Consider the following 27,003-nt stretch of genomic DNA (forward strand, 5'->3'; position numbering starts at 1 on the left):
AATATTCAAGATTTTTTATTTATTTTTGTAGCAATCCACATTTGCTGTTTTGTTTTGTTTTTAATCATTCATTCTCATTTTTATACAGTATTGAAACCCCCCCCCCCCCCCCCCCAAAAAAAAAAAGTGGTGCATTCACATCTTTCCCAAGGGATTCTTTAAGGTTGATCTCTACAAGGGTGAAACGGTGAAAAGCTGGAATCCATCCATGTTGAAATTCTCACAGGGAGCAAGAGGAGTAGTTGGCCTGATAAAAAAAAAAAAAGTACAACACTTCATGTATTGTTTTTTTGTGTGTATGTTTTTTGTGCCATTTGCTTCTGTGTTTTGTCGTTTTTGTAAAGGGAGGAGTCAGCTTCCCAGCATTTATCTTTTAAAAGGAACTTCCCAGTCCATGCGCACAACACTCCCCCCCCCCCCCCCACCCCCCAAAAAAACTCCCCTCAATCCATTTATCTCCTCTCCCACAACGCTCCTCTCCTCCTCTTTTGCAACGTAGGTGTAGACTTTGCGTCTTATGCAACGTAGGTGTAGACTTTGCGATCCTCAGGCGTCCGTGCCAAGTATTCTCTCTCTATTAGTCCTTCAATGCGCTTCTTAATGACCACGGGACTGGGGAGAAACCGGGCCCTCAGCTGCTGGGTAACCTGGAGAGATAAGAAGTACAATAATACTATTAGAATCTACACTATCGTTTCTCTGTTTCAACAGATTGTGCTGAAATGTCCTGTACTGAAATATGTGCCGAAATATCCAAGTTCTGAGGAATTGTGTATTTTCATGAAAAACCATAACATGATTGGTGAAAGAATAGCACAGAGATGATTGCCGGTACTCATGTTGCAAAAGTTGCCTCAAAGTACTCACTGAAATACTGTAGGGATAAACATTTCCATATATATATATATATATTCAACCAAATTGACGCAGAAATTATCTAGACGCAGATTGTAATAATAAAAATGATCTTCCAAACCTGGCTGCACAGCAATGATTACCAACCCTACACATGCTATGAAGAGAGGGACTGAATGGACAACAGATAAAAATAAACCAGCTGGATAAGAGCCAATTTATGCTTGATCCGAAAATGTGGTCAGTGGCTTCATATGGAGGTTGTTGCAGAGCCTCCGGAGGAACGCAGAGGCCAAATTGAGCTCCGTACCACATCGCCGTGCGCCTCCCAAATGTTGGAACAATGCGGAGGTCTCTGCAAAGCTCCGCATTGACATGATTGGTTCACGGTAGGTGAGGGTGGGAGGTCCTGTATGAACACAAACTCACTTCCTTCACAACAGCTCTGCGCTGCTCCGCAAAGCGCTAGCAGGTTGAATGCCCTGACTTCTGCAGAGGCCGTATCACCGCAACTGCTGCACGGCCAATGCAGAAGACGGATTGGCCACGCAGCGCCTTTTAGTCTGAAATATTGACCAATGTGTGTTGTCCCTGTCAAATAAACCAAATGAAGTCTAGGGCAGTACAGCTGTAGAGCTAAAGGCAGAGAGCTCTCTCCAGACCCTATGGGCCGGTTTCCCTAAAACAGATATATTGGACTAAAAACAGTTAATGGAAATTCTCCATTGAGCTAGTTTTTAGTCTAGGGCAAAAGTCCATCCTCCACCCTTTCTCCACCGTGATCCCAGAAACCGATAAGTGGTCGAGTAGATGGATGTCAATTCGTTAGTAGGCGAACGGCAGAGTGTCCTCCCCTCCTCTATAGCCACCTTTCATTGGAGGAGAGTCATGGGTATCCTACAAGTCTTTATTGGAAAGGTTTTGAAATCTGCCACACCCACTTTGAATCAGCTGTTGTTTTGTGGGAGGAGAAAAGCATGCATACGTTTAAAAACAATATGCTACTTATCGTTTTAGCTATAAAATGCCTTGCACAACCAACTTCATTTGTTTTTTATCACTTTACACATTTATTTTGGGATCCACCCCTGTAAACGGAATTTGACTGATGACGCACGAGAGAAGGAGCTTCTCATATCATACAAGCGCATTTTTGTCCACTTTCTCTCTCCTCAATAAACTTTGACCTTTTTCAATAGGAGGCGAGAGACGACGCAGGAGTTGAGCAAATCCAATGGAGAAAAGGCCCAGGACTAAGCTTATTCTGTGTCCAGGAAACAACCCATTTATGTCTATGATAGTTAAGGCCGCACCCACCTCTGCTACCAGGACGTTAAGGCCGCACCCACCTCTGCTACCAGGACGTTAAGGCCGCACCCACCTCTGCTACCAGGACGTTAAGGCCGCACCCACCTCTGCTACCAGGACGTTAAGGCCGCACCCACCTCTGCTACCAGGACGTTAAGGCCGCACCCACCTCTGCTACCAGGACGTTAAGGCCGCACCCACCTCTGCTACCAGGACGTTAAGGCCGCACCCACCTCTGCTACCAGGACGTTAAGGCCGCACCCACCTCTGCTACCAGGACGTTAAGGCCGCACCCACCTCTGCTACCAGGACGTTAAGGCCGCACCCACCTCTGCTACCAGGACGTTAAGGCCGCACCCACCTCTGCTACCAGGACGTTAAGGCCGCACCCACCTCTGCTACCAGGACGTTAAGGCCGCACCCACCTCTGCTACCAGGACGTTAAGGCCGCACCCACCTCTGCTACCAGGACGTTAAGGCCGCACCCACCTCTGCTACCAGGACGTTAAGGCCGCACCCACCTCTGCTACCAGGACGTTAAGGCCGCACCCACCTCTGCTACCAGGACGTTAAGGCCGCACCCACCTCTGCTACCAGGACGTTAAGGCCGCACCCACCTCTGCTACCAGGACGTTAAGGCCGCACCCACCTCTGCTACCAGGACGTTAAGGCCGCACCCACCTCTGCTACCAGGACGTTAAGGCCGCACCCACCTCTGCTACCAGGACGTTAAGGCCGCACCCACCTCTGCTACCAGGACGTTAAGGCCGCACCCACCTCTGCTACCAGGACGTTAAGGCCACACCCGCCTCTGCTACCAGGACGTTAAGGCCACACCCACCTCTGCTACCAGGACGTTAAGGCCACACCCACCTCTGCTACCAGGACGTTGTGCTGCATCCTCTTCCTGGACTTCATGATGCGGACGATGGCCGCCTCGATCTCATGCTTCCTGTCGTCGTCCACCTTTTGCCGTGTTTCCTTCCTCTCAGGGTCCGACTCGCCCTGCTTAGCAGCAACTGGAGGGAGGGAGAGAGAGACAGGAACCTCAGTACAGGGAAGGAGAGAGAGACAGCAACCTCAGTACAGGGAAGGAGGGAGAGACAGCAACCTCAGTACAGGGAAGGAAAGAGAGACAGCAACCTCAGTACAGGGAAGGAGAGAGAGACAGCAACCTCAGTACAGGGAAGGAGGAAAGGAGGGAGAGAGAGCAACCTCAGTACAGGGAAGGAGGGAAGGAGGGAGAGACAGCAACCTCAGTACAGGGAAGGAGGGAAGGAGAGAGAGACAGCAACCTCAGTACAGGGAAGGAGGGAGAGACAGGAACCTCAGTACAGGGAGGGAGAGAGAGACAGCAACCTCAGTACAGGGAAGGAGAGAGAGACAGCAACCTCAGTACAGGGAAGGAGGGAAGGAGGGAGAGACAGCAACCTCAGTACAGGGAAGGAGGGAAGGAGGGAGAGACAGCAACCTCAGTACAGGGAAGGAGGGAAGGAGGGAGAGACAGCAACCTCAGTACAGGGAAGGAGGGAAGGAGAGAGAGACAGCAACCTCAGTACAGGGAAGGAGGGAGAGACAGGAACCTCAGTACAGGGAGGGAGAGAGAGACAGCAACCTCAGTACAGGGAAGGAGAGAGAGACAGCAACCTCAGTACAGGGAAGGAGGGAAGGAGGGAGAGACAGCAACCTCAGTACAGGGAAGGAGAGAGAGACAGCAACCTCAGTACAGGGAAGGAGAGAGAGACAGCAACCTCAGTACAGGGAAGGAGGGAAGGAGAGAGAGACAGCAACCTCAGTACAGGGAAGGAGGGAAGGAGGGAGAGACAGCAACCTCAGTACACGGAGGGAGGGGGGGGGGGGCAACCTCAGTACACGGAGGGAGGGGGGGGGGGGGGCAACCTCAGTACACGGAGGGAGGGGGGGGGGGCAACCTCAGTACATGGAGGGAGGGGGGGGGGGGGGGGGGGGGGCAACCTCAGTACACGGAGGGAGGGGGGGGGGGCAACCTCAGTACACGGAGGGAGGGGGGGGGGGGGGGGCAACCTCAGTACACGGAGGGAGGGGGGGGGCAACCTCAGTACACGGAGGGGGGGGGGGCAACCTCAGTACACGGAGGGAGGGGGGGGGGGCAACCTCAGTACACGGAGGGAGGGGGGGGGCAACCTCAGTACACGGAGGGGGGGGGGGGGCAACCTCAGTACACGGAGGGAGGGGGGGGGCAACCTCAGTACACGGAGGGGGGGGGGGCAACCTCAGTACACGGAGGGAGGGGGCAACCTCAGTACACGGAGGGGGGGGGGGGCAACCTCAGTACACGGAGGGGGGGGGGGGGGGGGGGCAACCTCAGTACACGGAGGGGGGGGGGGGCAACCTCAGTACACGGAGGGAGGGGGGGGCAACCTCAGTACACGGAGGGAGGGGGGGGGGGGCAACCTCAGTACACGGAGGGGGGGGGGCAACCTCAGTACACGGAGGGAGGGGGGGGGGGCAACCTCAGTACACGGAGGGAGGGGGGGGGGGGGGGGAAACCTCAGTACATGGAGGGAGGGGGGGGGGGCAACCTCAGTACACGGAGGGAGGGGGGGGGGCAACCTCAGTACACGGAGGGAGGGGGGGGGGCAACCTCAGTACACGGAGGGGGGGGGGGGGGCAACCTCAGTACACGGAGGGGGGGGGGGGGGGCAACCTCAGTACACGGAGGGAGGAGGCAACCTCAGTACACGGAGGGAGGGGGCAACCTCAGTACACGGAGGGGGGGGGGGGCAACCTCAGTACACGGAGGGGGGGGGGGGCAACCTCAGTACACGGAGGGGGGGGGGGGGCAACCTCAGTACACGGAGGGGGGGGGGGGCAACCTCAGTACACGGAGGGGGGGGGGGGCAACCTCAGTACACGGAGGGGGGGGGGGGCAACCTCAGTACACGGAGGGAGGGGGGGGCAACCTCAGTACACGGAGGGAGGGAGGGAGAGCAACCTCAGAAGAGGGCCACGTTCAGTAGCCAAACATTGTCGAACATTGCAGATAGAAATGCCACAAATAGAGCCAATTATTTTGCAAAACTCGACATGTAAGAGGCATATTTGTTCTAAATAGCATATTTCTATCTGTGTGTCCTGCTGAACGCACCTCAGGTCATCAGGGCAAAATCAAAGGTCAACATTCACAGAGGTTAAATGAGCAATAGTAGAAGTTGACCCTAACTGCATAAGCCTGCAGCTCCCCAGACCAGAGTGGGAGACCACTGTGATATGGGTCCTTTTATGATTTATAAAACCCATCTCATTAGACTAACAAAGACAGACAGACAGACTACACACACTCACCTGTCTGTATTTTGACTCTGTGCAGCTTAGAGGTAAACTGATCGTTGACTGTAAACACATGGCCGTTCTCAATCTCCTTGGACTTGGGCTCCTTGGTGAGGACGCGCTGGGTGGGCTTCCCGCAGGCCAGCGACTGAAGCGCTCGCACCAGCTCCCTCTCCGGTATGTCTGTCTCCTGCTGGATCTCCTACAGTGGGGGAAGAGGGAAGGAGGAGAGAGAGGGGGAGTGAAAGAGAAAGGGGGAGAGAGCGTAAAGGAGGAGGAGAGGGAGTGAAAGAGAAAGGGAAGCAGAGAACGGAGAGGAGGAAAGAAGATTTGTTTTTCCACTTGCCACCTTTATCTGTGAATTCTAACACTTCCGTGTGATTTAGACTGACAAGCCTGTACCTGTGTCTGGCTCTTACCTCGAACGTGGACTTTTCTCTGTTGTTGAAGAGTATGAGGATGGTCATCTGGAAGGTTGACACCTGCAGTATGTGTTTCCTGGTGTTAGAGCCCGTCACCTGGGCTCCTCCCACTCCTACCTCCGAACCATCCTCCTGAAGAGAGAGTGACAGAGTGGAGACAGGTAGAAAGAGGTGGAGAAGGGTTAAGAGAAGAAAGGGAGAGTGGAGAGAGATGAAGAGAAGGATAAATGTTTTTAAAAGTTCAGCGTTTAACATACAACAGCTTAGGAAAGCTACAATTCATGTCATTCTGAGTAGGCCCTCCATCCCTTATTGCAGGCAGGGCCCTTTACCTTCTTGATGGGGCCGTGGAAGGTTGCGTTGAGGTCGGCTGAGCCCATGTGGTGCTGAAGGGTCAACTGTCTGCCGCTGTGTTTGGCCAAGTAGAACCTAACAGAAGATGTCGTCACTAAGTAAATGCCACAAGAATATACAGTACCAGTCAAAAGTTTGGACACACCTACTCATTCAAGGGTTTTTCTATCATTTTACATTGTAGAATAATAGTGAAGACATCACAACTATGAAATAACACATATGGAGTCATGTGGTAACCAAAAAAAAGTGTTAAACAAATCAAAATATATTTTATATTTGAGATTCTTCAAATAGCCACCCTTTGCCTTGATGACAGCTTTGCACACTTGGTATTCTCTCAACCAGCTTCACCTGGAATGCTTTTCCAACAGTCTTGGAGTTCCTTCATATGCTGAGCACTTGTTGGCTGTTTTTCCTTCACTCTGCCGTCCGACTCATCCCAAACCATCTCAATTGGGTTGAGGTCGGGGTATTGTGGACGCCAGGTCATCTGATGCAGCACTCCATATCTTGGTAAAATAGCCCTTACACAGCCTGGAGGTGTGTTGGGTCATTGTCCTGTTGAAAAACAAATGATAGTTCCACTAAGCCCTAACCAGATGGGATGGCGTATCGCGGCAGAATGCTGTGGTAGCCATGCTGGTTAAGTGTGCATTGAATTCTAAATAAATCACAGACAGTATCACCAGCAAAGCACCCCCACACCATAACACCACCTCCTCCATGCTTTACGGTGGGAACTACACACGCAGAGATCATCCATTCACCCACACCGCGTCTCACAAAGACATGGCGGTTGGAACCAAAAATCTCAAATTTGGACTCCAGACCAAAGGACACATTTCCACCGGTCTAATGTCCATTGCGCGTGTTTTTTGGCCCAAGCAAGTCTCTTCTTATTATTGGTGTCCGTTAAGTAGTGGTTTCTTTGCAGCAATTCGACCCACGAAGGCCTGATTCACATAGTCCCCTCTGAACAGTTGATGTTGAGATGTGTCTGTGATGAACTCTGTGAAGCATTTATTTGGGCTGCAATTTCTGAGGCTGGTAAATAACTCTAATGAACTTATCTTCTGCAGCAGAGGTAACTCTGGCTCTTCAAATCCTGTGGCGGTCCTCATGAGAGCCAGTTTCATCATAGCGCTTGATGGTTTTTGCGACTGCACTTGAAGAAACGTTCAAAGTTCTTGACATTTTCCGGATTGACTGACCTTCATGTCTTAAAGTAATAATGGACTGTCGTTTCTCTTTGCTTATTTGAGCTGTTCTTGCCATAATGTGGACTTGGTCTTTTACCAAATAGGGCTATCTTCTGTATACCACCCCTACCTTGTCACAACACACCTGATTGGCTCAAATGCATTAAGAAGGAAAGAAATTCCACAAATTAACTTTTAACAAGGCACACCTGTTAATTGAAATGCATTCCAGGTGACTACCTCATGAAGCTGGTTGAGAGAATGCCAAGAATGTGCAAAGCTGTCATCAAGGCAAAGGATGGCTAGCTGAAGAATCTCAAATATAAAATATATTTTGATTTGTTTAACACTTGTTTGGTTACTACATGATTCCATGTGTTATTTCATAGTTCTGATGTCTTCACTATTATTCTACAATGTAAATTTTTTTACAAATAAATAAAAACCCTTGAATGTGTAGGTGTCCAAACTTTTGACTGGTACTATAAATAAAAAATGGACAGCACTGTGTAAGACAAATCTAATAGATAACAGATCCATCGATGAGGCTCAGAGGATGGCTCGTACCTTCTGAAGACCTCGAAGGCGTGTCTGGGGGAGGGGGGGATGGTGCATTTGGGCGTGGCCGACTGTGTGGGCCAATAGCCAGTGGTGAGCACTCTTACTGTGAGGTCGACGCCCCCTAGAGACACCTGGGAGAAATGGCAGTCACAGTCACAATGTGAAAAGGAGAACCAAGACACAAAACAGGAGTCCAGGGTTTATTACACAGAAACAAGAGATCAGACATGTTTTATATCAATGGCAGTTTTTCTTTGATGGAAATAGTAATTTTTATAATATCTTATACCTGTTGACTGTTTGGGGTGTGTGTTGACAATGTGGACTGTTTGGGGTGTGTGTTGACAATGTGGACTGTTTGGGGTGTGTGTTGACAGTGTAGACTGTTTGGGGTGTGTGTTGACAGTGTGGACTGTTTGGGGTGTGTGTTGACAATGTGGACTGTTTGGGGTGTGTGTTGACAGTGTAGACTGTTTGGGGTGTGTGTTGACAGTGTGGACTGTTTGGGGTGTGTGTTGACAATGTGGACTGTTAGGGGTGTGTGTTGACAATGTGGACTGTTAGGGGTGTGTGTTGACAATGTGGACTGTTTGGGGTGTGTGTTGTGAGTGGAGAGGTGTAACACTGTCTTACCCCCGTGGACTGTAGGTGTTGTCTGAACTCGTCCATGGTGGTGTTGGAGATGCTCATGTCTCTGAACATCCCTTCCAGTTTAGAGGTGAACTGACAGCCACACTCAGTCTACACAGAGAAGACAGCACAGCGAGTCACAGAGCACAGCGAGTCACAGCACAGCGAGTCACACAGCACAGCGAGTCACAGCACAGCGAGTCACAGCACAGCGAGTCACAGAGCACAGCGAGTCACGGCACAGCGAGTCACAGAGCACAGCGAGTCACAGCACAGCGAGTCACAGCACAGCGAGTCACAGCACAGCGAGTCACAGCACAGCGAGTCACAGCACAGAGAAGACAGCACAGCGAGTCACAGAGCACAGCGAGTCACAGAGCACAGCGAGTCACAGAGCACAGCGAGTCACAGAGCAGCGAGTCACAGCACAGCGAGTCACAGCACAGCGAGTCACACCGCACAGCGAGTCACACCGCACAGCGAGTCACACCGCACAGCGAGTCACACAGCACAGCGAGTCACACCGCACAGCGAGTCACACAGCACAGCGAGTCACACAGCACAGCGAGTCACACAGCACAGCGAGTCACACAGCACAGCGAGTCACAGCACAGCGAGTCACAGCACAGCGAGTCACACAGCACAGCGAGTCACACAGCACAGCGAGTCACACAGCACAGCGAGTCACAGCACAGCGAGTCACACCGCACAGCGAGTCACAGCACAGCGAGTCACAGCACAGCGAGTCACAGCACAGCGAGTCAGACAGCACAGCGAGTCACAGCACAGCGAGTCACACAGCACAGCGAGTCACACAGCACAGCGAGTCACACAGCACAGCGAGTCACACAGCACAGCGAGTCACACAGCACAGCGAGTCACACAGGTTCAGGGATGGGACCAGCACAATATGGAAAACCAGGTCAAACGGCTACCGGTCCATTCTAATGCTTAGATAGAAATGTAAGATAGTCAAGAACATCCTAAATTCCTGATTAATAATAAAAAATAATGTAACTAAAATCAAATTAATTAGTAATATATTGGATTTCAAATGTCAATGTCTAATTGACAGCAGACTTGACTCGCCCTCTCCTCACCTTGAGCTTGGAGATCATATTCTTCTCAGAGTCGTCAGAGACGCTCTTGTTGGTGAGCAGCCTCCTGGCTAGGTGCTGTTTGTAGTATCTCTCAAACACATCCTTCTCCTGCATGAACCGGAACAGCACCATGGCCTTGTCCAGGATGGACTCCACCTCCTGCTCTGTCAGCTGGAGACCCAGACAGACAGACAGACAGTTAGGATACTGGTTTGAATAGTTTCCCTTTATTCTCAATTAAATAGTGTTTTTATGTTAATGATCCAAAAAGGACTTGAGAAAAAAGTGTGGTTCTGGCCAGAGCCACGTCTGTATGTGGTTCCGGCCAGAGCTAGTGCACTATGCGGAGGGCAGGGTACCACATGAGATTAGTCCATTGAAGTGTAGCAATATAACATTTAGCAGGTTGAACACTTCAATGACGTACTCCTTTGACTCCCTTCTTGAGCTTGTCGTCGATGAAGAGGGAGAGGTATTCTGGGGAGCGGGAGTTGAGGTTAAGGAAGTACTCAAAGTCTCCGGCGATAGTCTGCTTGAAGAGCCGGTCGTTGTTGAACGACTCCAGGAGGAAGCGGTCGAACCGCGTCTTTAGGTCCAACAGGCCCTATAGGAGAGAGAATCAAATCCAACTTTATTTAAAGGGAATTAAAATCACAGCACACTTTACAATAAGTAATAACACACACAGATACTATTAGATTCCAAGTGGTTTACGCGTTAACTCTTGGAGGTGCCCTAAAAAGGTAACCCTAAAAAGAGTGGGCTGGAACCGTAGCTTCAATGCTTATGAGGGTAGTTACCTATGTTACTATTTCAAACGCTTTAGATTTTACACTTTCAGTCTTTAGTTCTTTCTGGTCAGGAAATACTCTGCGCCCTGATTGTTATGGGTATGTTCTGAGAATAAAAGATGCCGGACAATCTTTGATTGGAGGTTAGGCCCAGCGTACCTGGATATAGTCGACAGGGTTCTTGCCCTCACCCTCCTCTGACACCAGAGCCTTTCCCTGCTCCCTCAGGTAGGAGCTCATACACTCACACATGGTCTTCAGGCCGTTAGGCACACGGCTGAACAGCTTGTACATGCAGCCCAGGTCTGGAGAGGAAGAGAGGGAGGAGGAGAGGAGAGAAAGAGAGGGGGGAGAGGAAGAGAGAGGGGGGAGAGGAAGAGAGAAAGCGATAGAGAGGGGGAGAGGAAGAGAGAGGGGGAGAGGAAGAATGAAAGGAAGAGAGAGGGGGACAATGAGAGGAAGATGGAGAATAGATTAGTTATGAAGGAAGTTCAAACCAATACACAGATTTACAGTCAGAACTTGACATTGGTTAAGATGTCAAAGATGCACTGGCTCTGCCTGTCTGTAATTCACATTGGTTAAGATGCACTGGCTCTGCCTGTCTGTAATTCACATTGGTTAAGATGTGAAAGACACAGAAATACAGACAGGCAGAGCCAGTGTGTCTGGTTTGCCACGGTTTCAGAGTTAATCTGTGAGGTAACTATGCAGAGCTCAAGAAATGCGTTTGAAGCTAATTCCGGTCAAGAAAATGAACTGACGTGAACCAGTAAATGCCTGGGTGAGTGAGAGTGAACTTATTTGACTCTACGATTTGATAATGAACAACAGGAGGGTTTAATTCTGTCAACTCATCTATAATAGGTCTTGTAACATCTAGTATTTGTATTTCTAACTGATAGTATGACATCTAGTGGCCATTTTGGGTACGTCAGCTTACCACAGGTGTCTGTAATTATCTCTGGCTCTCTGTGTGGCCTTCTGTCCCACTACTGTTTGTGGAGATATGCTCTGATGGTCGACTGATCGAAAGCTCAGCTATAATTAAAATAAATGTGGATCTGACTGGAAGTGTGCAGAGATTTTTTCCTGTTTCTCCAGTTTTGTCTTTTGCCTCCAGCAGCTTCACTAATCAGCTTTGGGTATTTGGTAGATTCTTCCTAATTGACTGCGGTTACACAGGCAACCCATTCTCAGATCTTTTGCCACTTATTTTCATATCTGATCCCCATCTTATCTTTTACCAAATGTATAAAACAGCAACAACAAAATGGCTCGGGGCGGCAGGTAGCTTAGTGGGTAAGAGCGTTGTGCCAGTAACCGAAAGGTCGCTGGTTCTAATCCCCGAGCCGACTAGGTGAAAAATCTGTCGATGTGCCCTTGAGCAAGGCACTTAACCCTAATTGCTCCTGTAAGTCGCTCTGGATAAGAGCGTCTGCTAAATGACTAAAATGTAAAATGTAAATACATGGAATCTGATCTTTTGACTTCAGATTTATACCACATCCATATGTGGCCTCATTTGTTTGCTCTATAGTGTTTGTGTGCGCACATGACTTGCCATTATCATGACAACCACCCCCAACATTTTAAGGAACAGTGACAGGAAATGAGCGTTGCATCTGTGTGCTACTTCAGAGGCTACATCAGTGTGAATGTACAAAGCTGATATGGGTCACATGTAAAACTGAGTGTGGACAGTCCAAAAAAAGAGATTGGATATGGGAAAAAATATATCTGAATTGTGTTCCTTGGCTGGCTGTGTAAACATAGCCATGTATACAATCATCTCATGCCAGATCATGTTCAATATTTTAAACAAACACTTGGATCTACTTAATAAGCTAGAAACCAGACAGGCTGATATTGAGGTGCCCTGTTTTATCAACACTGGCAACAGCAACGAACCCGTCTCACCTACAGTGAGCCCAACCCCTTCCTGGAATGACTGGTTTCAAATCTTATATTCCCAAAGCTTTTTAAAACTATGCCTCTTACTAACATTTTAGTCATTTTAGCAGACGCTCTTATCCAGAGCGACTTACAGTTAGTGAGTGTATACATTTTCATACTGGCCCCCCGTGGGTATCGAACCCACAACCCTGACGTTGCAAACGCCATGCTCTACCAACTGAGCTACACGGGACTAACACTTTTGGAGTTATTTTGTGACCCACCATGTTAACACAACTCATGCTTCCAGCTTGGACAGTTTGAAACCATGACCCAAAAATAAGAATCTTATGGCGAGGTCTGGAGACCCATTGATTAACATGCCTATGTCCGGACAACCTTTTTACATGAAAATCACCCACAGTCCAGGGCCCATTTTTTACAAAGTCTCAGAATAGGAATGCTGATCTAGGATACGTTTTCCCTTTTAGACCCTAGTGAAAAATATTATATGAACAGGATGACCTGATCCTAGGTCAGCACACCTACTCTGAGATGCTTTTTGAAAAAGGCCCCAGGTCTCCTGAAATAATTCAACTCACAAGTAAAGTTCTCATAAATCTGGATTATAACTGAATTCAGTCTTAATCCGTTGCCTGTAAATCAAGCCTGTTTTCCTTGTTTACCTTCTGTCTTGCCATTCTTGAGCATGTGGACCAGGCCAGAGTTCTCCATCTCCACGATGGTCTTCATGTGTTTGGAAATGAGCTCCCGCTCCACCACCTTGACGATGGGCTCCTCTGTGGACTTGTCCAGGCAGTGCAACACCCGCTCTATCTCCTCGTTGATCCTGGCCTCCACCTTCTTGATGTACACACTGGCACTGTTCTCCGCTAGGAACTTCTGGCTCTCCATCTGAGGGGGTAGAACAGGGTATGGTTTGAGGAGGGGGTAGAACAGGGTATGGTTGAGATGAGGTATTTCAGATACAGAACAAACCGGAAGTTGGAGGTTGATAGAGCAATACCATTTTATATAAAACAAAAGCATTTTTATTAAATGTGGACAATTGTTGAGGAGCACAAAATTACATGAACTGATGGGCTTCCACTCATGAAAAGGATTTGCATGACCACAAACAAAGATATGTCACCTATATTGTGGAACATTGCTATATGGGGTTGGATGAGGATAGTGAGGAGCTCCAATGACTTAATGCATCTTAACGTTTTGCAATAGCTTGGTTACGTGTTTTTAGCATCCATGACAACGCCATAAAACAATCTCAGCAGTCATAATGACTTGACAAAAAAAAGACAGCGTGTAAAAAGCTGCCCAACCCACCTGGAAGAATTCTGCAGACATTTCTAAGAAGGGGGACTCAAAGTCTTCCTCGTACACAGACCTGCCCTCCAGGCCGAGAATCATCAGCATCTGACAGGCGTTCCTGATCGCTCCCCTGTACAAACACAAGGAATAAACATAGGATATAGATTTTTTTTTTGTTGATAGATTTTTCTTTAAAGAGATAAAAACATATGATAGGATTAAGAGTTTTATGACTCCTTAAAACAACCACATTGGTTTTTCAAAAGAGGTAACATTGAGTAAAACCCATTTGCCAGAGTGGTCATTAATGTAGTAGGCTAAGCTGTTAATCTCCCAAGTTGAAAGGTCAGTTCTCTGTGAATAGGATGTGCTACTGCCCTTATCATAGGCCTAAATAAAAAAACAGCCAAAGAAAAAGATGGAGTGGTTTCAGGGGCTTAAACCTCACAGCCAGCCATTGTCCCCCAGGACATTGCCTTTATTCACCAGCCTCACCAAATACATTTACATTTACATTTTAGTCATTTAGCAGACGCTCTTATCCAGAGCGACTTACAGTTAGTGAATACATATATTTTTTTTTTTATACTGTCCCCCCGTGGGAATCGAACCCACAACCCTGGCGTTGCAAACGCCATGCTCTATCAACTGAGCTACATCCCTGCCGGCCATTCCCTCCCCTACCCTGGACGACGCTGGGCCAATTGTGCGCCGCCCATGAGTCTCCCGGTCACGGCCGGCTGCGACAGAGCCTGGATTCGAACCAGGATCTAGTGGCACAGTTAGCACTGCGATGCAGTTAATCTGCACATGCCTTAGACCACTGCGCCACTCAGGATGACAAATGTGTTTACAAATACCCACTACCTGATAAACAGTAGCAGGGCCTGTATTCACAAAGCATTGAGTAGGAGGGCTGATCTAGGATCAGCACTAATACTCTGAGACACTTTGTGAATAGATACAGGTCTTTCTTTTGTTAGACAGATCCCAGAACAGTCCTTACCTGTCCACCACCTCTCCCTTCCTCTCGCGTGCGATCATGTCCAGCAGGGTCTGGCGCAGGTGGTCTCGGATGCAGCCGTAGCGCACCACCTGGTCTCTGAAGATGATCAGGCCCAGGTTGTAGACGTTCTCCACGTTGTTTTGCTGCACGTACACCCGGTCCTGGAGCCAAGCAGAGTACAACACGTTAGAGTGGTAAGTTAGAATGAAACACATTTGAATATTTTATTGTCCTCCGAAGAGTAACTTCTTTGCACAGTTACGCAAATGAAAAATTCAGGAACGGGTAAGGACTCCCAAAAGTTATATTTTTTGCTTTGAAAAGCCATATGATACCCGACAGGCTGGTCTGCTTGGTACTTGGTTAGACTCACCAATATAAATCTATATACAGTGAGGGAAAAAAGTATTTGATCCCCTGCTGATTTTGTAAGTTTGCCCACTGAAAAAGAAATGATCAGTCTATAAATTTTAAATGGTAGGTTTATTTGAACAGTGAGAGACAGAATAACAACAAAAAAATCCAGAAAAACGCATGTCAAAAATGTTATAAATTGATTTGCATTTTAAATGAGGGAAATAAGTATTTGACCCCCTCTCAATCAGAAAGATTTCTGGCTCCCAGGTGTCTTTTATACAGGTAACGAGCTGAGATTAGGAGCACACTCTTAAAGGGAGTGCTCCTAATCTCAGCTTGTTACCTGTATAAAAGACACCTGTCCACAGAAGCAATCAATCAGATTCCAAACTCTCCACCATGGCCAAGACCAAAGAGCTCTCCAAGGATGTCAGGGACAACATTGTAGACGTACACAAGGCTGGAATGGGCTACGAGACCATCGTCAAGCAGCTTGGTGAGAAGGTGACAACAGTTGGTGCGATTATTCACAAATGGAAGAAACACAAAAGAACTGTCAATCTCCCTCTGCCTGGGGCTCCATGCAAGATCTCACCCCGTGGAGTTGCAATGATCATGAGCACGGTGAGGAATCAGCCCAGAACTACACAGGAGGATCTTGTCAATGATCTCAAGGCAGCTGGGACCATAGTCACCAAGAAAACAATTGGTAACACACTACGCTGTGAAGGACTGAAATCCTGCAGCGCCCGCAAGGTCCCACTGCTCAAGAAAGCACATATACAGGGCCGTCTGAAGTTTGCCAATGAATCTGAATGATTCAGAGGAGAATTGGGTGAAAGTGTTGTGGTCAGATGAGACCAAAATCTAGCTCTTTGGCATCAACTCAACTCGCCGTGTTTGGAGGAGGAGGAATGCTGCCTATGACCCCAAGAACACCATCCCCACCGTCAAACATGGAGGTGGAAACATTATGCTTTGGGGGGGGGTTTTCTGCTAAGGGGACAGGACAACTTCACCGCATCAAAAGGGATGATGGACGGCGCCATGTACCGTCAAATCTTGGGTGAGAACCTCCTTCCCTCAGCCAGGGCATTGAAAATGGGTAGTGGATGGGTATTCCAGCATGACAATGACCCAAAACACACGGCCAAGGCAACAAAGGAGTGGCTCAAGAAGAAGCACATTAAGGTCCTGGAGTGGCCTAGCCAGTCTCCAGACCTTAATCCCATAGAAAATCTGTGGAGGGAGCTGAAGGTTCGAGTTGCCAAACGTCAGGCTCGAAACCTTAATGACTTGGAGAAGATCTGCAAAGAGGAGTGGGACAAAATCCCTTCTGAGATGTGTGCAAACCTGGTGGCCAACTACAAGAAATGTCTGACCTCTGTGATTGCCAACAAGGGTTTTGCCACCAAGTACTAAGTCATGTTTTGCAGAGGGGTCAAATACTTATTTCCCTCATTAAAATGCAAATCAATTTATAACATTTTTGACATGTGTTTTTCTGGATTTGTTTGTTGTTATTCTGTCTCTCACTGTTCAAATAAACCTACCATTAAAATGATAGACTGATCATGTCTTTGTCAGTGGGCAAACGTAAAAAATCAGCAGGGGATCAAATACTTTTTTTCCCCTTGGGGAGAACAAGTGTTTGATACACTGCCGATTTTGCAGGTTTTCCTACTTACAAAGCATGTAGAGGTCTGTAATTTTTATCATAGGTACACTTCAACTGTGAGAGACGGAATCTAAAACAAAAATCCAGAAAATCACATTGTATGATTTTTAAGTAATTAATTTGCATTTTATTGCATGACATAAGTATTTGATACATCAAAAAAGCAGAACTTAATATTTGGTACAGAAACCTTTGTTTGCAATTACAGAGATCATACGTTTCCTGTAGGTCTTGACCAGGTTTGCACACACTGCAGCAGGGATTTTGGCCCACTCCTCCATACAGACCTTCAGGTTTCAGGGCTGTCGCTGGGCAATACGGACTTTCAGCTCCCGCCAAAGATTTTCTATTGGGTTCAGGTCTGGAGACTGGCAAGGCCACTCCAGGACCTTGAGATGCTTCTTACGGAGCCACTCCTTAGTTGCGCTGGCTGTGTTTCGGGTCGTTGTCATGCTGGAAGACCCAGCCACGACTCATCTTCAATGCTCTTACTGAGGGAAGGAGGTTGTTGGCCAAGATCTCGCGATACATGGCCCCATCCATCCTCCCCTCAATACGGTGCAGTCGTCCTGTCCCCTTTGCAGAAAAGCATCCCCAAAGAATGATGTTTCCACCTCCATGCTTCACGGTTGGGATGGTGTTCTTGGGGTTGTACTCATCCTTCTTCCTCCAAACACGGCGAGTGGAGTTTAGACCAAAAAGCTATATTTTTGTCTCATCAGACCACATGACCTTCTCCCATTCCTCCTCTGGATCATCCAGATGGTCATTGGCAAACTTCAGGGGCCTGGACATGCGCTGGCTTGAGCAGGGGGACCTTGCGTGCGCTGCAGGATTTCAATCCATGACGGCGTAGTGTGTTACTAATGGTTTTCTTTGAGACTGTGGTCCCAGCTCTCTTCAGGTCATTGACCAGGTCCTGCCGTGTAGTTCTGGGCTGATCCCTCACCTTCCTCATGATCATTGATGCCCCACGAGGTGAGATCTTGCATGGAGCCCCAGACCGAGGGTGATTGACCGTCATCTTGAACTTCTTCAATTTTCTAATAATTGCGCCAACAGTTGTTGCCTTCTCACCAAGCTGCTTGCCTATTGTCCTGTAGCCCATCCCAGCATTGTGCAGGTCTACAATTTTATCCCTGATGTCCTTACACAGCTCTCTGGTCTTGGCCATTGTGGAGAGGTTGGAGTCTGTTTGATTGAGTGTGTGGACAGGTGTCTTTTATACAGGTAACGAGTTCAAACAGGTGCAGTTAATACAGGTAATGAGTGGAGAACAGGAGGGCTTCTTAAAGAAAAACTAACAGGTCTGTGAGAGCCGGAATTCTTACTGGTTGGTAGGTGATCAAATACTTATGTCATGCAATAAAATGCAAATTAATTACTTAAAAATCATACAATGTGATTTTCTGGATTTTTGTTTTAGATTCCGTCTCTCACAGTTGAAGTGTACCTATGATAAAAATTACAGACCTCTACATGCTTTGTAAGTAGGAAAACCTGCAAAATCGGCAGTGTATCAAATACTTGTTCTCCCCACTATATATATATATATATATATACTATCCAGATACAAGAGAATAATAAGACATATGGCTGAAATCTCAGTTCTGGTTTTATTACCAAAATAACAATAAATCATCATCCCATTTCGTCAACCAGTGACCACACAGCCTACCTACCTACATACTGTACAAAACAAAACCATTTCCCCTCTAATTAGTTCCTCTCTACACAGAGCTCAGACTAGAGGCAGACTGCACCTAGCACTGAGCAGGCCAGGCAGCTAACTGCTGCTGCAGCTGAGCAATACAAGACCCAGGACCCAGGGGAAAGGTGAAACTTCCTTCCTTTGAAACGTTTGCGAGTGTAACGTTTACTGTTAATTTCTGATTGTTTATTTCACTTTTGTTTATTATCTATTTCACTTGCTTTGGCAATGTAAAACATATGTTTCCCATGCCAATAAAGCCCTTTGAATTGAATTCAGGAGAGAGGGGGGAGGAGAGAGAGAGAGCCCTTTGAATTGAATTGAGAGGGGTGGGGGGAGGCGAGAGACAAACAAAATAATCCCCTGAGAGAATTCTGCAGTCTCAATAGCGGCTGTGCCACTGTATTGTCCCCTCACCTCCTCTCATACAGTACACACAGACGCTTGGCCTTACCGTTACAGTAAATCAAGTAGAGTTGCCACTAGTTGCCCAACAAACTGGAGAAATAAAACAGAAGCTGTTTGTTCTGCCCAACTACAAGGCTGGGCCCGCCCAACCCCAGCTATGACGTGTAGTTGAGGAGAGTCTGCCAGGGTCATTCTTTCATAAGAGAAAACTATTATTTACACTTCAGGGAAACCACTGGAGACAAAACACTAAACTGGAGATAAAACTCTACAGCTTTCTGAAGACGCAATACTACTGATTAGACCTGTGTGGGGTTAAAAGGACATCTGGAGAATCATTCAGGACTGACATTTCGGGAATTCTGCAGATTCTTTACTAGTTAGTGACCTTCATTCATCAATCAAGTACAAGGGTGGGGCTAAAACCCGCAGACACTCGGCCCGCCGTGGAATGAGTTTGACGTGAACTAGACATAAAGCAGGCCACCTACCATGTACATGAGGATGTCTCTGATCATGACCATGGCCGTCTGGTGGTCGTTCCACGCTTGATTCAAAGTTTGCAGAAAGTTATTGTTTAACGAGTTTAGGACATCTTCCCGTACCTGTGGAAAGACATAAGATAAGAATTGATAGACAGAAGCTATATCTTTGCTAAGACTATGTTAAAGTTGCCTGTAGACACTGATCCAAGGTAATTACGCACCTTGGGGGTTTGTGGTATATTTACATAATTTTTTTATGGGGGGTGGGGGAGGGGTAAAATGATTACTTTTATACTATTCCAGGTATTCCTTAAAGAGGTAGGGTTTCAAGTGTATGTCCACATGTTGTCAGTCCCCAGCTGTTTTAACACAGAGCCCTGGGTTGACGTTGCCCATAGGTACAGATCTAGGTTCAGTTTATCCAATCTCATTCCTAACTTATACCATTAGGTTGGAAACTGATCCCCAAAAAAATATAAACTAGGTGGTTCGAGCCCTGAATGCTGATTGGTTGACAGCCGTGGTATATATATATATATATACCATGGGTATGACAAAACAATTATTTTTACTGCTCTAATTATATTGGTAACCAGTTTATAATAGCAATAAGGCACATCGGGGGTTTGTGGTATATGGCCAATATACCACGGCTAAGGGCTGTTCTTAGGCACGACGCATTGCAGAGTTTCCAACCTAATGGTATAAGTTAGGAATGAGATTGGATGAACTGATCCTAGATCTGTACCTATGGGCAACGTCAACCCAGGGCTCTGTGTTAAAACAGCTGGGGACTGACAACATGTGGACATACAGGTTATGACCCCAGCTGTCTGGTCTGCTGTATGCTAAATGTTATATTCATGAGAGGAGGCGATACCAAATGATAAATTCCAGTGCAGACCAGCAGGTGGTTCATATGAATTAGCCTAGTCCCCAGACAGAATACACTGCTACAGCCATACTAATAAATCACAAGAGTTCTATCAAGTTTGTCTGTCTGGTTCTGTTTTGAGTGTGGTCAGTTTTCATGCAGGCTATATGGCTCTGATCTATCATCCTTCTATCTATATTTTAGCTGAACAGTGGTGTGTGTGTGTGTGTGTACAAGTTCCCTGCTGATTTTGCATATCAAATTGTGTGCTTTACAAAAGGTGAACATTACAGCCAAGGCCAGGAGTTTCTCTTGACCACATGGTTACGTGACCAGGAGAAACTCCTGGGCCTAATTCGCTGTGAAAGTCAACACCTATTCAGATTTACTTCCGTACCCAAACCATTCTGATTGGGATTCAAGATTATATAAATCAAATTCATGAAAGAGGGTTAATTTAAGATATATACACTACCGGTCAAAAGTTAACACACCTACTCATTCAAGGGTTTTAATTTTTTTTAATTTGTTTTACTATTTTCTACATTGTAGAATAATAGTGAAGACATCAAAACTATGAAATAACACATATGGAATCATGTAGTAACCAAAAAAGTGTTAAATAAATCAAAATATATTTTATATTTGAGATTCTTCAAATAGCCACCCTTTGCCTTGATGACAGCTTTGCACACTCTTGGCATTCTCTCAACCAGCTTCATGAGGTAGTCACCTGGAATGAATTTCAATTAACAGGTGTGCCTTCTTAAAAAGTTAATTTGTGGAATTTCTTTCCTTCTTAATGTGTTTGAGCCAATCAGGTGTGTTGTGACAAGGTAGGGGTGGTATACAGAAGACAGCCCTATTTGGTAAAAGACCAAGTCCATATTATGGCAAGCACAGCTCAAATAAGCAAAGCGAAACGACAGTTCATCATTACTTTAAGACATGAAGGTCAGTCAATCCGGAAAATATCAACAATTTTGAAAGTTTCTTTAAGTGCAGTCGCAAAAACCATCAGGCGCTATGATGAAACTGGCTCTCATGAGGACCGCTGCAGGAATGGAAGACCCAGAGTTACCTCTGCTGCAGAGGATAAGTTCATTAGAGTTACCAGCCTCAGAAATTGCAGCCCAAATAAATGCTTCACAGAGTTCAAGTAACAGACATCTCAACATCAACTGTTCAGAGGAGACTCAGGCCGTCATGGGTCGAATTGCTGCAAAGAAACCACTCCTAAAGGACACCAACAAGAAGACACTTGCTTGGGCCAAGAAACACGAGCAATGGACATTAGACTGGTGGAAATGTGTCCTTTGGTCTGGAGTCCAAATTGGAGATTTTTGGTTCCAACCGCCATGTCTTTGTGAGACGCGGTGTGGGTGAACGGATGATCTCGGCATGTGTAGTTCCCACCATAAAGCATGGAGGAGGTGGTGTTATGGTGTGGGGGTGCTTTGCTGGTGACACTGTCTGTGATTTATTTAGAATTCAAGGCACTCTTAACCAGCATGGCTACCACAGCATTCTGCAGCGATACGCCATCCCATCTGGTTTGGGCTTAGTGGGAAAATCATTTGTTTTTCAACAGGACAATGACCCAACACAACTCCAGGCTATGTAAGGGCTATTTTACCAAGAAGGAGAGTGATGGAGTGCTGCATCAGATGACCTGGCGTCCACAATCCCCCGACCTCAACCAAATTGAGATGGTTTGGGATGAGTCGGACGGCAGAGTGAAGGAAAAGCAGCCAACAAGAGCTCAGCATATGTGGGAACTCCTTCAAGACTGTTGGAAAAGCATTCCAGGTGAAGCTGGTTGAGAGAATACCAAGAGTGTGCAAAGCTGTCATCAAGGCAAAGGGTGGCTATTTGAAGAATCTCAAATATAAAATGTATTTTGATTTGTTTAACACTTTTTTGGTTACTACATGATTCCATATGTGTTATTTCATAATTTTGATGTCTTCACTATTATACTACAATGTAGAAAATAGTAAAAATTAAGAAAACCCTTGAATGAGTTGGTGTTCTAAAACTTCTGACCAGTAGTGTATATATACAATTATATTGTGATTGTGGATTAATTTACTTCTGCCAAATGCCTCTTATGAAGGTTTTCAATTGCATTCACAGGTTTTTGCGCTTGAAGACCATAAGAAACAAAACTACAAAGCGTGAGGGACGGTCACTTTCACAGCGTATTATGGGAAATTATTTATAGAAAATAAACAGTGGTGCATTGTGGGAGGCGTAGTCCTTTACTTTGTTGATGAGGTGCTCGGTGACGACCTGGCGCAGGCCCGTGTAGAGCTTCTCGCCGTGCTTATGCAGCACCATGGTGTAGGCATTCCTGTAAAGCTCCTCGAAGCTCAGCCCGCTGTTGTTCTTCCTCTGGATCTCCTGGATGGCGTTCTTCAGAAGGTCCCAGATGTTGTTGACATACTTCTCGTCCATCGTCATCTAGGAGAGAGAATAGGACACAATGAATTAACAATGACAACGGAACAGTTCGACCCTTTTCGCCTGTGTCCGTTCATTCTTGGTAAGGATTGTTTCCTCATTCTGCAAATCTGAACAGAATACATCTTTGTCAATTGATATGACAGCAGTGCACAGCTGTTGGTAATTCATTAGAGGTTGCTATCGGGTAAGAACAACGATGGAAGTTTATAAGGATCGTACAGTGTTTTATACAGTCTCAAAGTTGTTTTGGTAAGGCTATGATCGACGACTCACCCACAAGCTGGCCCTGCACCTAGTATGCATTTTTGTGATTTGCGTGAGGATTTGAAACCTAAAAATGTTGTACGAGCTTGCTTTGATAAACCGCAGGAGGCAGAGGCTGCTAGGGCCTAAAACTAGAGTGAGTGTTTAGCCCATTATGACTTCACAGTGACTCAATCATGGCGGTTGAAGCACACCTTGTCTGGACACATTTGAAACAAAGAGACAACGCCATCGGCCTTTAATTAGGGATGTCTGTGTTGCTCATTGGCAGAGAGATGGTAGGGGTTGGTGCAATAGGAAATCAAGTGACTAGGTTAATTGTAGTCAGAACATCTGTATTAGGCATATTGTGTAGGTTGTGATGGTACAACACACGATAAGTTAACTATAAATATATTTATTTAAATTAGGGATTTTTATTATACAGATAATCTCAAAGACACTTAAAAACAAAAGTACATGTAGTTCTTGGGCGGGACAATGGTCTTCAACAGAGGCTGACGTGTCCAGGTCACATCCACTCCAGTGGGTTATAAATAGCATGATCTAGGTCTAAGCCTAGGTGTTTTTTTAAAGTATTGGTAATTATCAATAGTAGAATGTACATAGCAGTAAATTATATATTTGCCTGCATTAGCCTACATGAAAATCATAATCTATGACTTTATTAATGCAGATATGGTCTGTCACTACAACAAAGTGAACAAACCAGTGGAGTTCTTTTGCTAGCCTGCCCGCATAAACACATAATTCATTAATGAGAGAATTTGTTTGGGGAAAGCATCTGGTCTTTCACTAGGCAGGTGCAGAAGAATGGAAAATTCCAAGATGAGGTGAGGGGGAAAAAATATGCTGTCAATAAAATAAAAATCAACTACAGATATGATTCTGATTAAAATTCAGGTGGGCAGAGCAGAGGCGCCAAGGTGAACTAGTATATTTGCCCCTTTGCCTATTAGTATGACGACAGCTTAGCTAGCTATCAAACCCTGTCAAGATGGCCATTCTTTTGGCCATTCAAACCTCAGTGATCCCGTCACCTGATCAGAGAGCACATTAACACTCCAGCCACAACCATACACCTATTAGACAGGCAAGGAGAGGGCTGGAAGCTGTAACTTTGATTGACTTCATTGCTGTTTGTCCCGCCAGAGATGGCTGTTCCAACTCACACTTGGACACGAGGAGTAATTGAGGGAGACAGAACGACAGATAGGCTGAGTCAGAGTTTAAAATGAGAGGGCCATGCCATCAAGTCATTCTTCCACACGGAGTGCCTCGCCTCTACAAAGTAATTACATGATCAGTCTTATTATATTGGCGCCAACAACTGAATTGAGGGGTACAGGATGCACCAACAAGTGCAAAGGGGAAAATTGCCTAAATAGAAACCAGTTTTTCCATGGCAGTCTAAATTAAAGCCTGCCCAAGCATGCAGAAATGCAAGCAAACACATAGGCCCTAAACGCACACTATATTGAAAGTCACTTTGGTGGGCCTACTAAACTGGCGGGCAAGCAGTTGTGTAAGATGAAAAGCTTCTCCCTTCTCCTGCTCAGTTATTATTAGGTGGGGCTGCTGCAAGTATGCAGGCAGGCAAAACTGCATATCCCATACCCTGGCTACTGTCCAGGTACACAGACTGAGTGCGTGGTCACAGAAGCACTGGCATGGCCATCCTGCTGCTGTTATTCCTGCAGCATTCAAGCAGTCAGAGTGTAACACTGTGGGTGTGTGGGTGTGAGAGCGAGATATTCAGGGACTGAGATAGAGTACACTTCTGGCTAAGCCCAGGTTCCTGACTGCAATGTCATTCCTTCACACATACAGTCAATGTCTGGCATCCAACAATGTAGGACTCCTCTCATAAAAAAAGAGTTATACATGCTTAGTTAGTTCTGCAACATAGCCAGGCTAAATATATATAAACCATGACACAGATTTACAAAAAAACACTTACTAAACTTTGACAAATGAGTTTAGAAACTGTGGTTATACCCTTTCTGGTAACTAAGTTAGGCCTACGCTACAGGCAGTTTTTTCGGGTGGGCAGTTGGCTACACAGCTAAGGAACTAGCTAGCTGCTACCTAGACTAACGTTAGGTCCTAGTTAACATTAGTCAGGCTGAATGATAATCAAAACGACCTTCGCTACCTTGCAAGTTTCAATTATAATGTTAGCTAGCTAGCTAAAATGAACAAGTATACTTTTTAGTTACTAGTTAGCTGGTTAAATAGCTAACTGGTTAACTCGAGAAAGACTGGCGAACTTGGTAGCCGAGTTAGTAAGATAGCTATGTAGCTAACGTTAGTACGTTAGCCGGTAGCTTGCTAGCTAACGATAGATAGTTGACCTAAAGTTTAGTTAGCCAGGTAGCTAGTTAGTTACCAAGCTAAGTTTCTGCTAACTAGCTAATAAAGTTAGCTGGCTGGCAATGTATATAGCTAGCCAACGACCTAGCTAGAAACTAGTTTGTCAGCAACACCGCAAGTTAGCTAACGTTAGCTAGCTAACTAGTAGTTAAAGTTAGCTAGTGGATATTTTCCAATGTGCATTGCACAAATAACATAAACGGATCGAATCAAAGCTAGCTAGCCAACTAGCGAATATGAATCTACGCAATACGAAGCTAAGTTAGTTAGCTTGTTGTTAGCTGACAGTGACATTTTCAAAGTATATGTTTAGCTAGCTAGCCAGGCCCATCTTTAGCAAATGACATCCCCGGTGCTCGCGTCTCAGCGTACCCGGCCAATACTTACAGGAAAGGCTCTTATCCTCATCTTGGTGTCCTTCTTGACGCTGCCTTTGAGGTTGGACATGATTAGTTAGTACGTCCGTCGTCTCTATGTTATCATGAAATACTATTTTAGGCTGCAACAGGGAGGCCTACAAATGAAAAGCGGTAAAGATCCCCCTCGACCTTCCCCTTGGGTTTGGGTCCGTCTCTCTGCGCTGTTGTTGTCACTCCTCTTCTCTCAATTTATGCCTAGCTTCTTCTTGCAGTGATGGCGGACAACAAGCTTCCACTGGGCAGTAGTAACAGCGCACCGAAATCACGCGAGATGAACCATGGAAAAAATAATGTTGCAAAAATATATAGCACGTTCATCCTCATTCCACAAGTTGGAGATATATCCAATTAACTTTAACCCAGTGTCAGGTATTGACAATTTATGTGTATACAGTCTATTCAGTTCATATCATATTGCATTTCATCTGGTGGCGAAAACTGGAGGTGACATGGATTTTTAAAAAATATTACACAAATGTGCACATTTCAAAATCTAGCATTATTTCTTTGCACTCACCAGCTACTTACCTACATTATTGAATAGTCAGTGCCCATGCACTAGGCCTGTCTACTATGATGAGTTGGCCAATACAGTCTCAATCACATGATAGCCATACTGTTTTGTTATTTAAATACCAGTGTGCATGTACACATAAAGCCTGCAACATGACAGAGTGCTAATGTAAACTGAGGGGTATTGCGATGTCACTAGGCCTAATAGTGTGACAGGTTAGGAACCATTGCTTCTGTTCGTTTCAGGAGACCCTTACTTAACATGTGAAATGTATAAAAGCAACCTTTTTTTTTTCTTCAGGTAGGCCTAAGATATTTAGTGCTAAAGGTCCTGAGTGGTAACTGTGATTTGTCATTGCTGAACCCGCTAGGTGACTGTTAAAGTAAATATAGGCCTATTTGTGTTATTTTTATTTTATTTATTTATTTCACCTTTATTTAACCAGGTAAGCCAGTTGAGAACAAGTTCTCATTTACAACTGCGACCTGGCCAAGATAAAGCAAAGCAGTGCGATAAAAACAACAACACAGAGTTACATATGGGGTAAAACAAAACAAAATAAACAAAATAAATGCACTCTTATTGCCTTGTCTAACTGTTCTTTCTTTCTTTCTTTTTCTTTCTTTCTTTCATGCAGAGGTAGGCTATTCTTGTCACTGTTGTTGGTCCCTTTTTTTTGTGTGACCTGTAG

At 46.0% G+C, this 27,003-nt stretch overlaps 1 protein-coding gene across 1 annotated transcript; it reads right to left on the reverse strand.

The window, feature by feature from the left end:
• LOC311098764 (cullin-3-like) lies at positions 1–25,995 on the reverse strand. The gene is made up of 16 exons (XM_084139327.1): positions 25,767–25,995; positions 22,542–22,739; positions 19,409–19,522; positions 14,764–14,924; positions 13,773–13,887; positions 13,115–13,343; positions 10,692–10,837; positions 10,169–10,345; positions 9,742–9,912; positions 8,645–8,752; positions 8,018–8,142; positions 6,227–6,323; positions 5,892–6,026; positions 5,488–5,674; positions 3,037–3,182; positions 1–647 (listed from the first exon to the last, which is right to left on the reverse strand). The coding sequence occupies exons 1-16, from the start codon at positions 25,824–25,826 to the stop codon at positions 516–518; spliced, it is 2,301 nt and encodes a 766-aa protein (XP_083995453.1). The 5' UTR covers positions 25,827–25,995; the 3' UTR covers positions 1–515.
• Positions 25,996–27,003: the final 1,008 nt, after the last annotated feature.

This window comes from Coregonus lavaretus (assembly GCF_964263955.1).
Source record: "Coregonus lavaretus genome assembly, chromosome: 23".
Classification (NCBI taxonomy): domain Eukaryota; kingdom Metazoa; phylum Chordata; class Actinopteri; order Salmoniformes; family Salmonidae; genus Coregonus; species Coregonus lavaretus.

Excerpts from the sequence above, each read along its gene's own strand:
- LOC311098764 (XM_084139327.1), bottom strand. The coding sequence starts at position 25,826 with ATGTCCAACCTCAAAGGCAGCGTCAAGAAGGACACCAAGATGAGGATA. Across the intron at positions 9,913-10,168 it reads TCAAGAAGGGAGTCAAAGGA|CTGACAGAGCAGGAGGTGGA; the intron begins GTACGTCATTGA and ends CTGGGTCTCCAG. Across the intron at positions 5,675-5,891 it reads GAGAAAAGTCCACGTTCGAG|GAGATCCAGCAGGAGACAGA; the intron begins GTAAGAGCCAGA and ends CCCCCACTGTAG.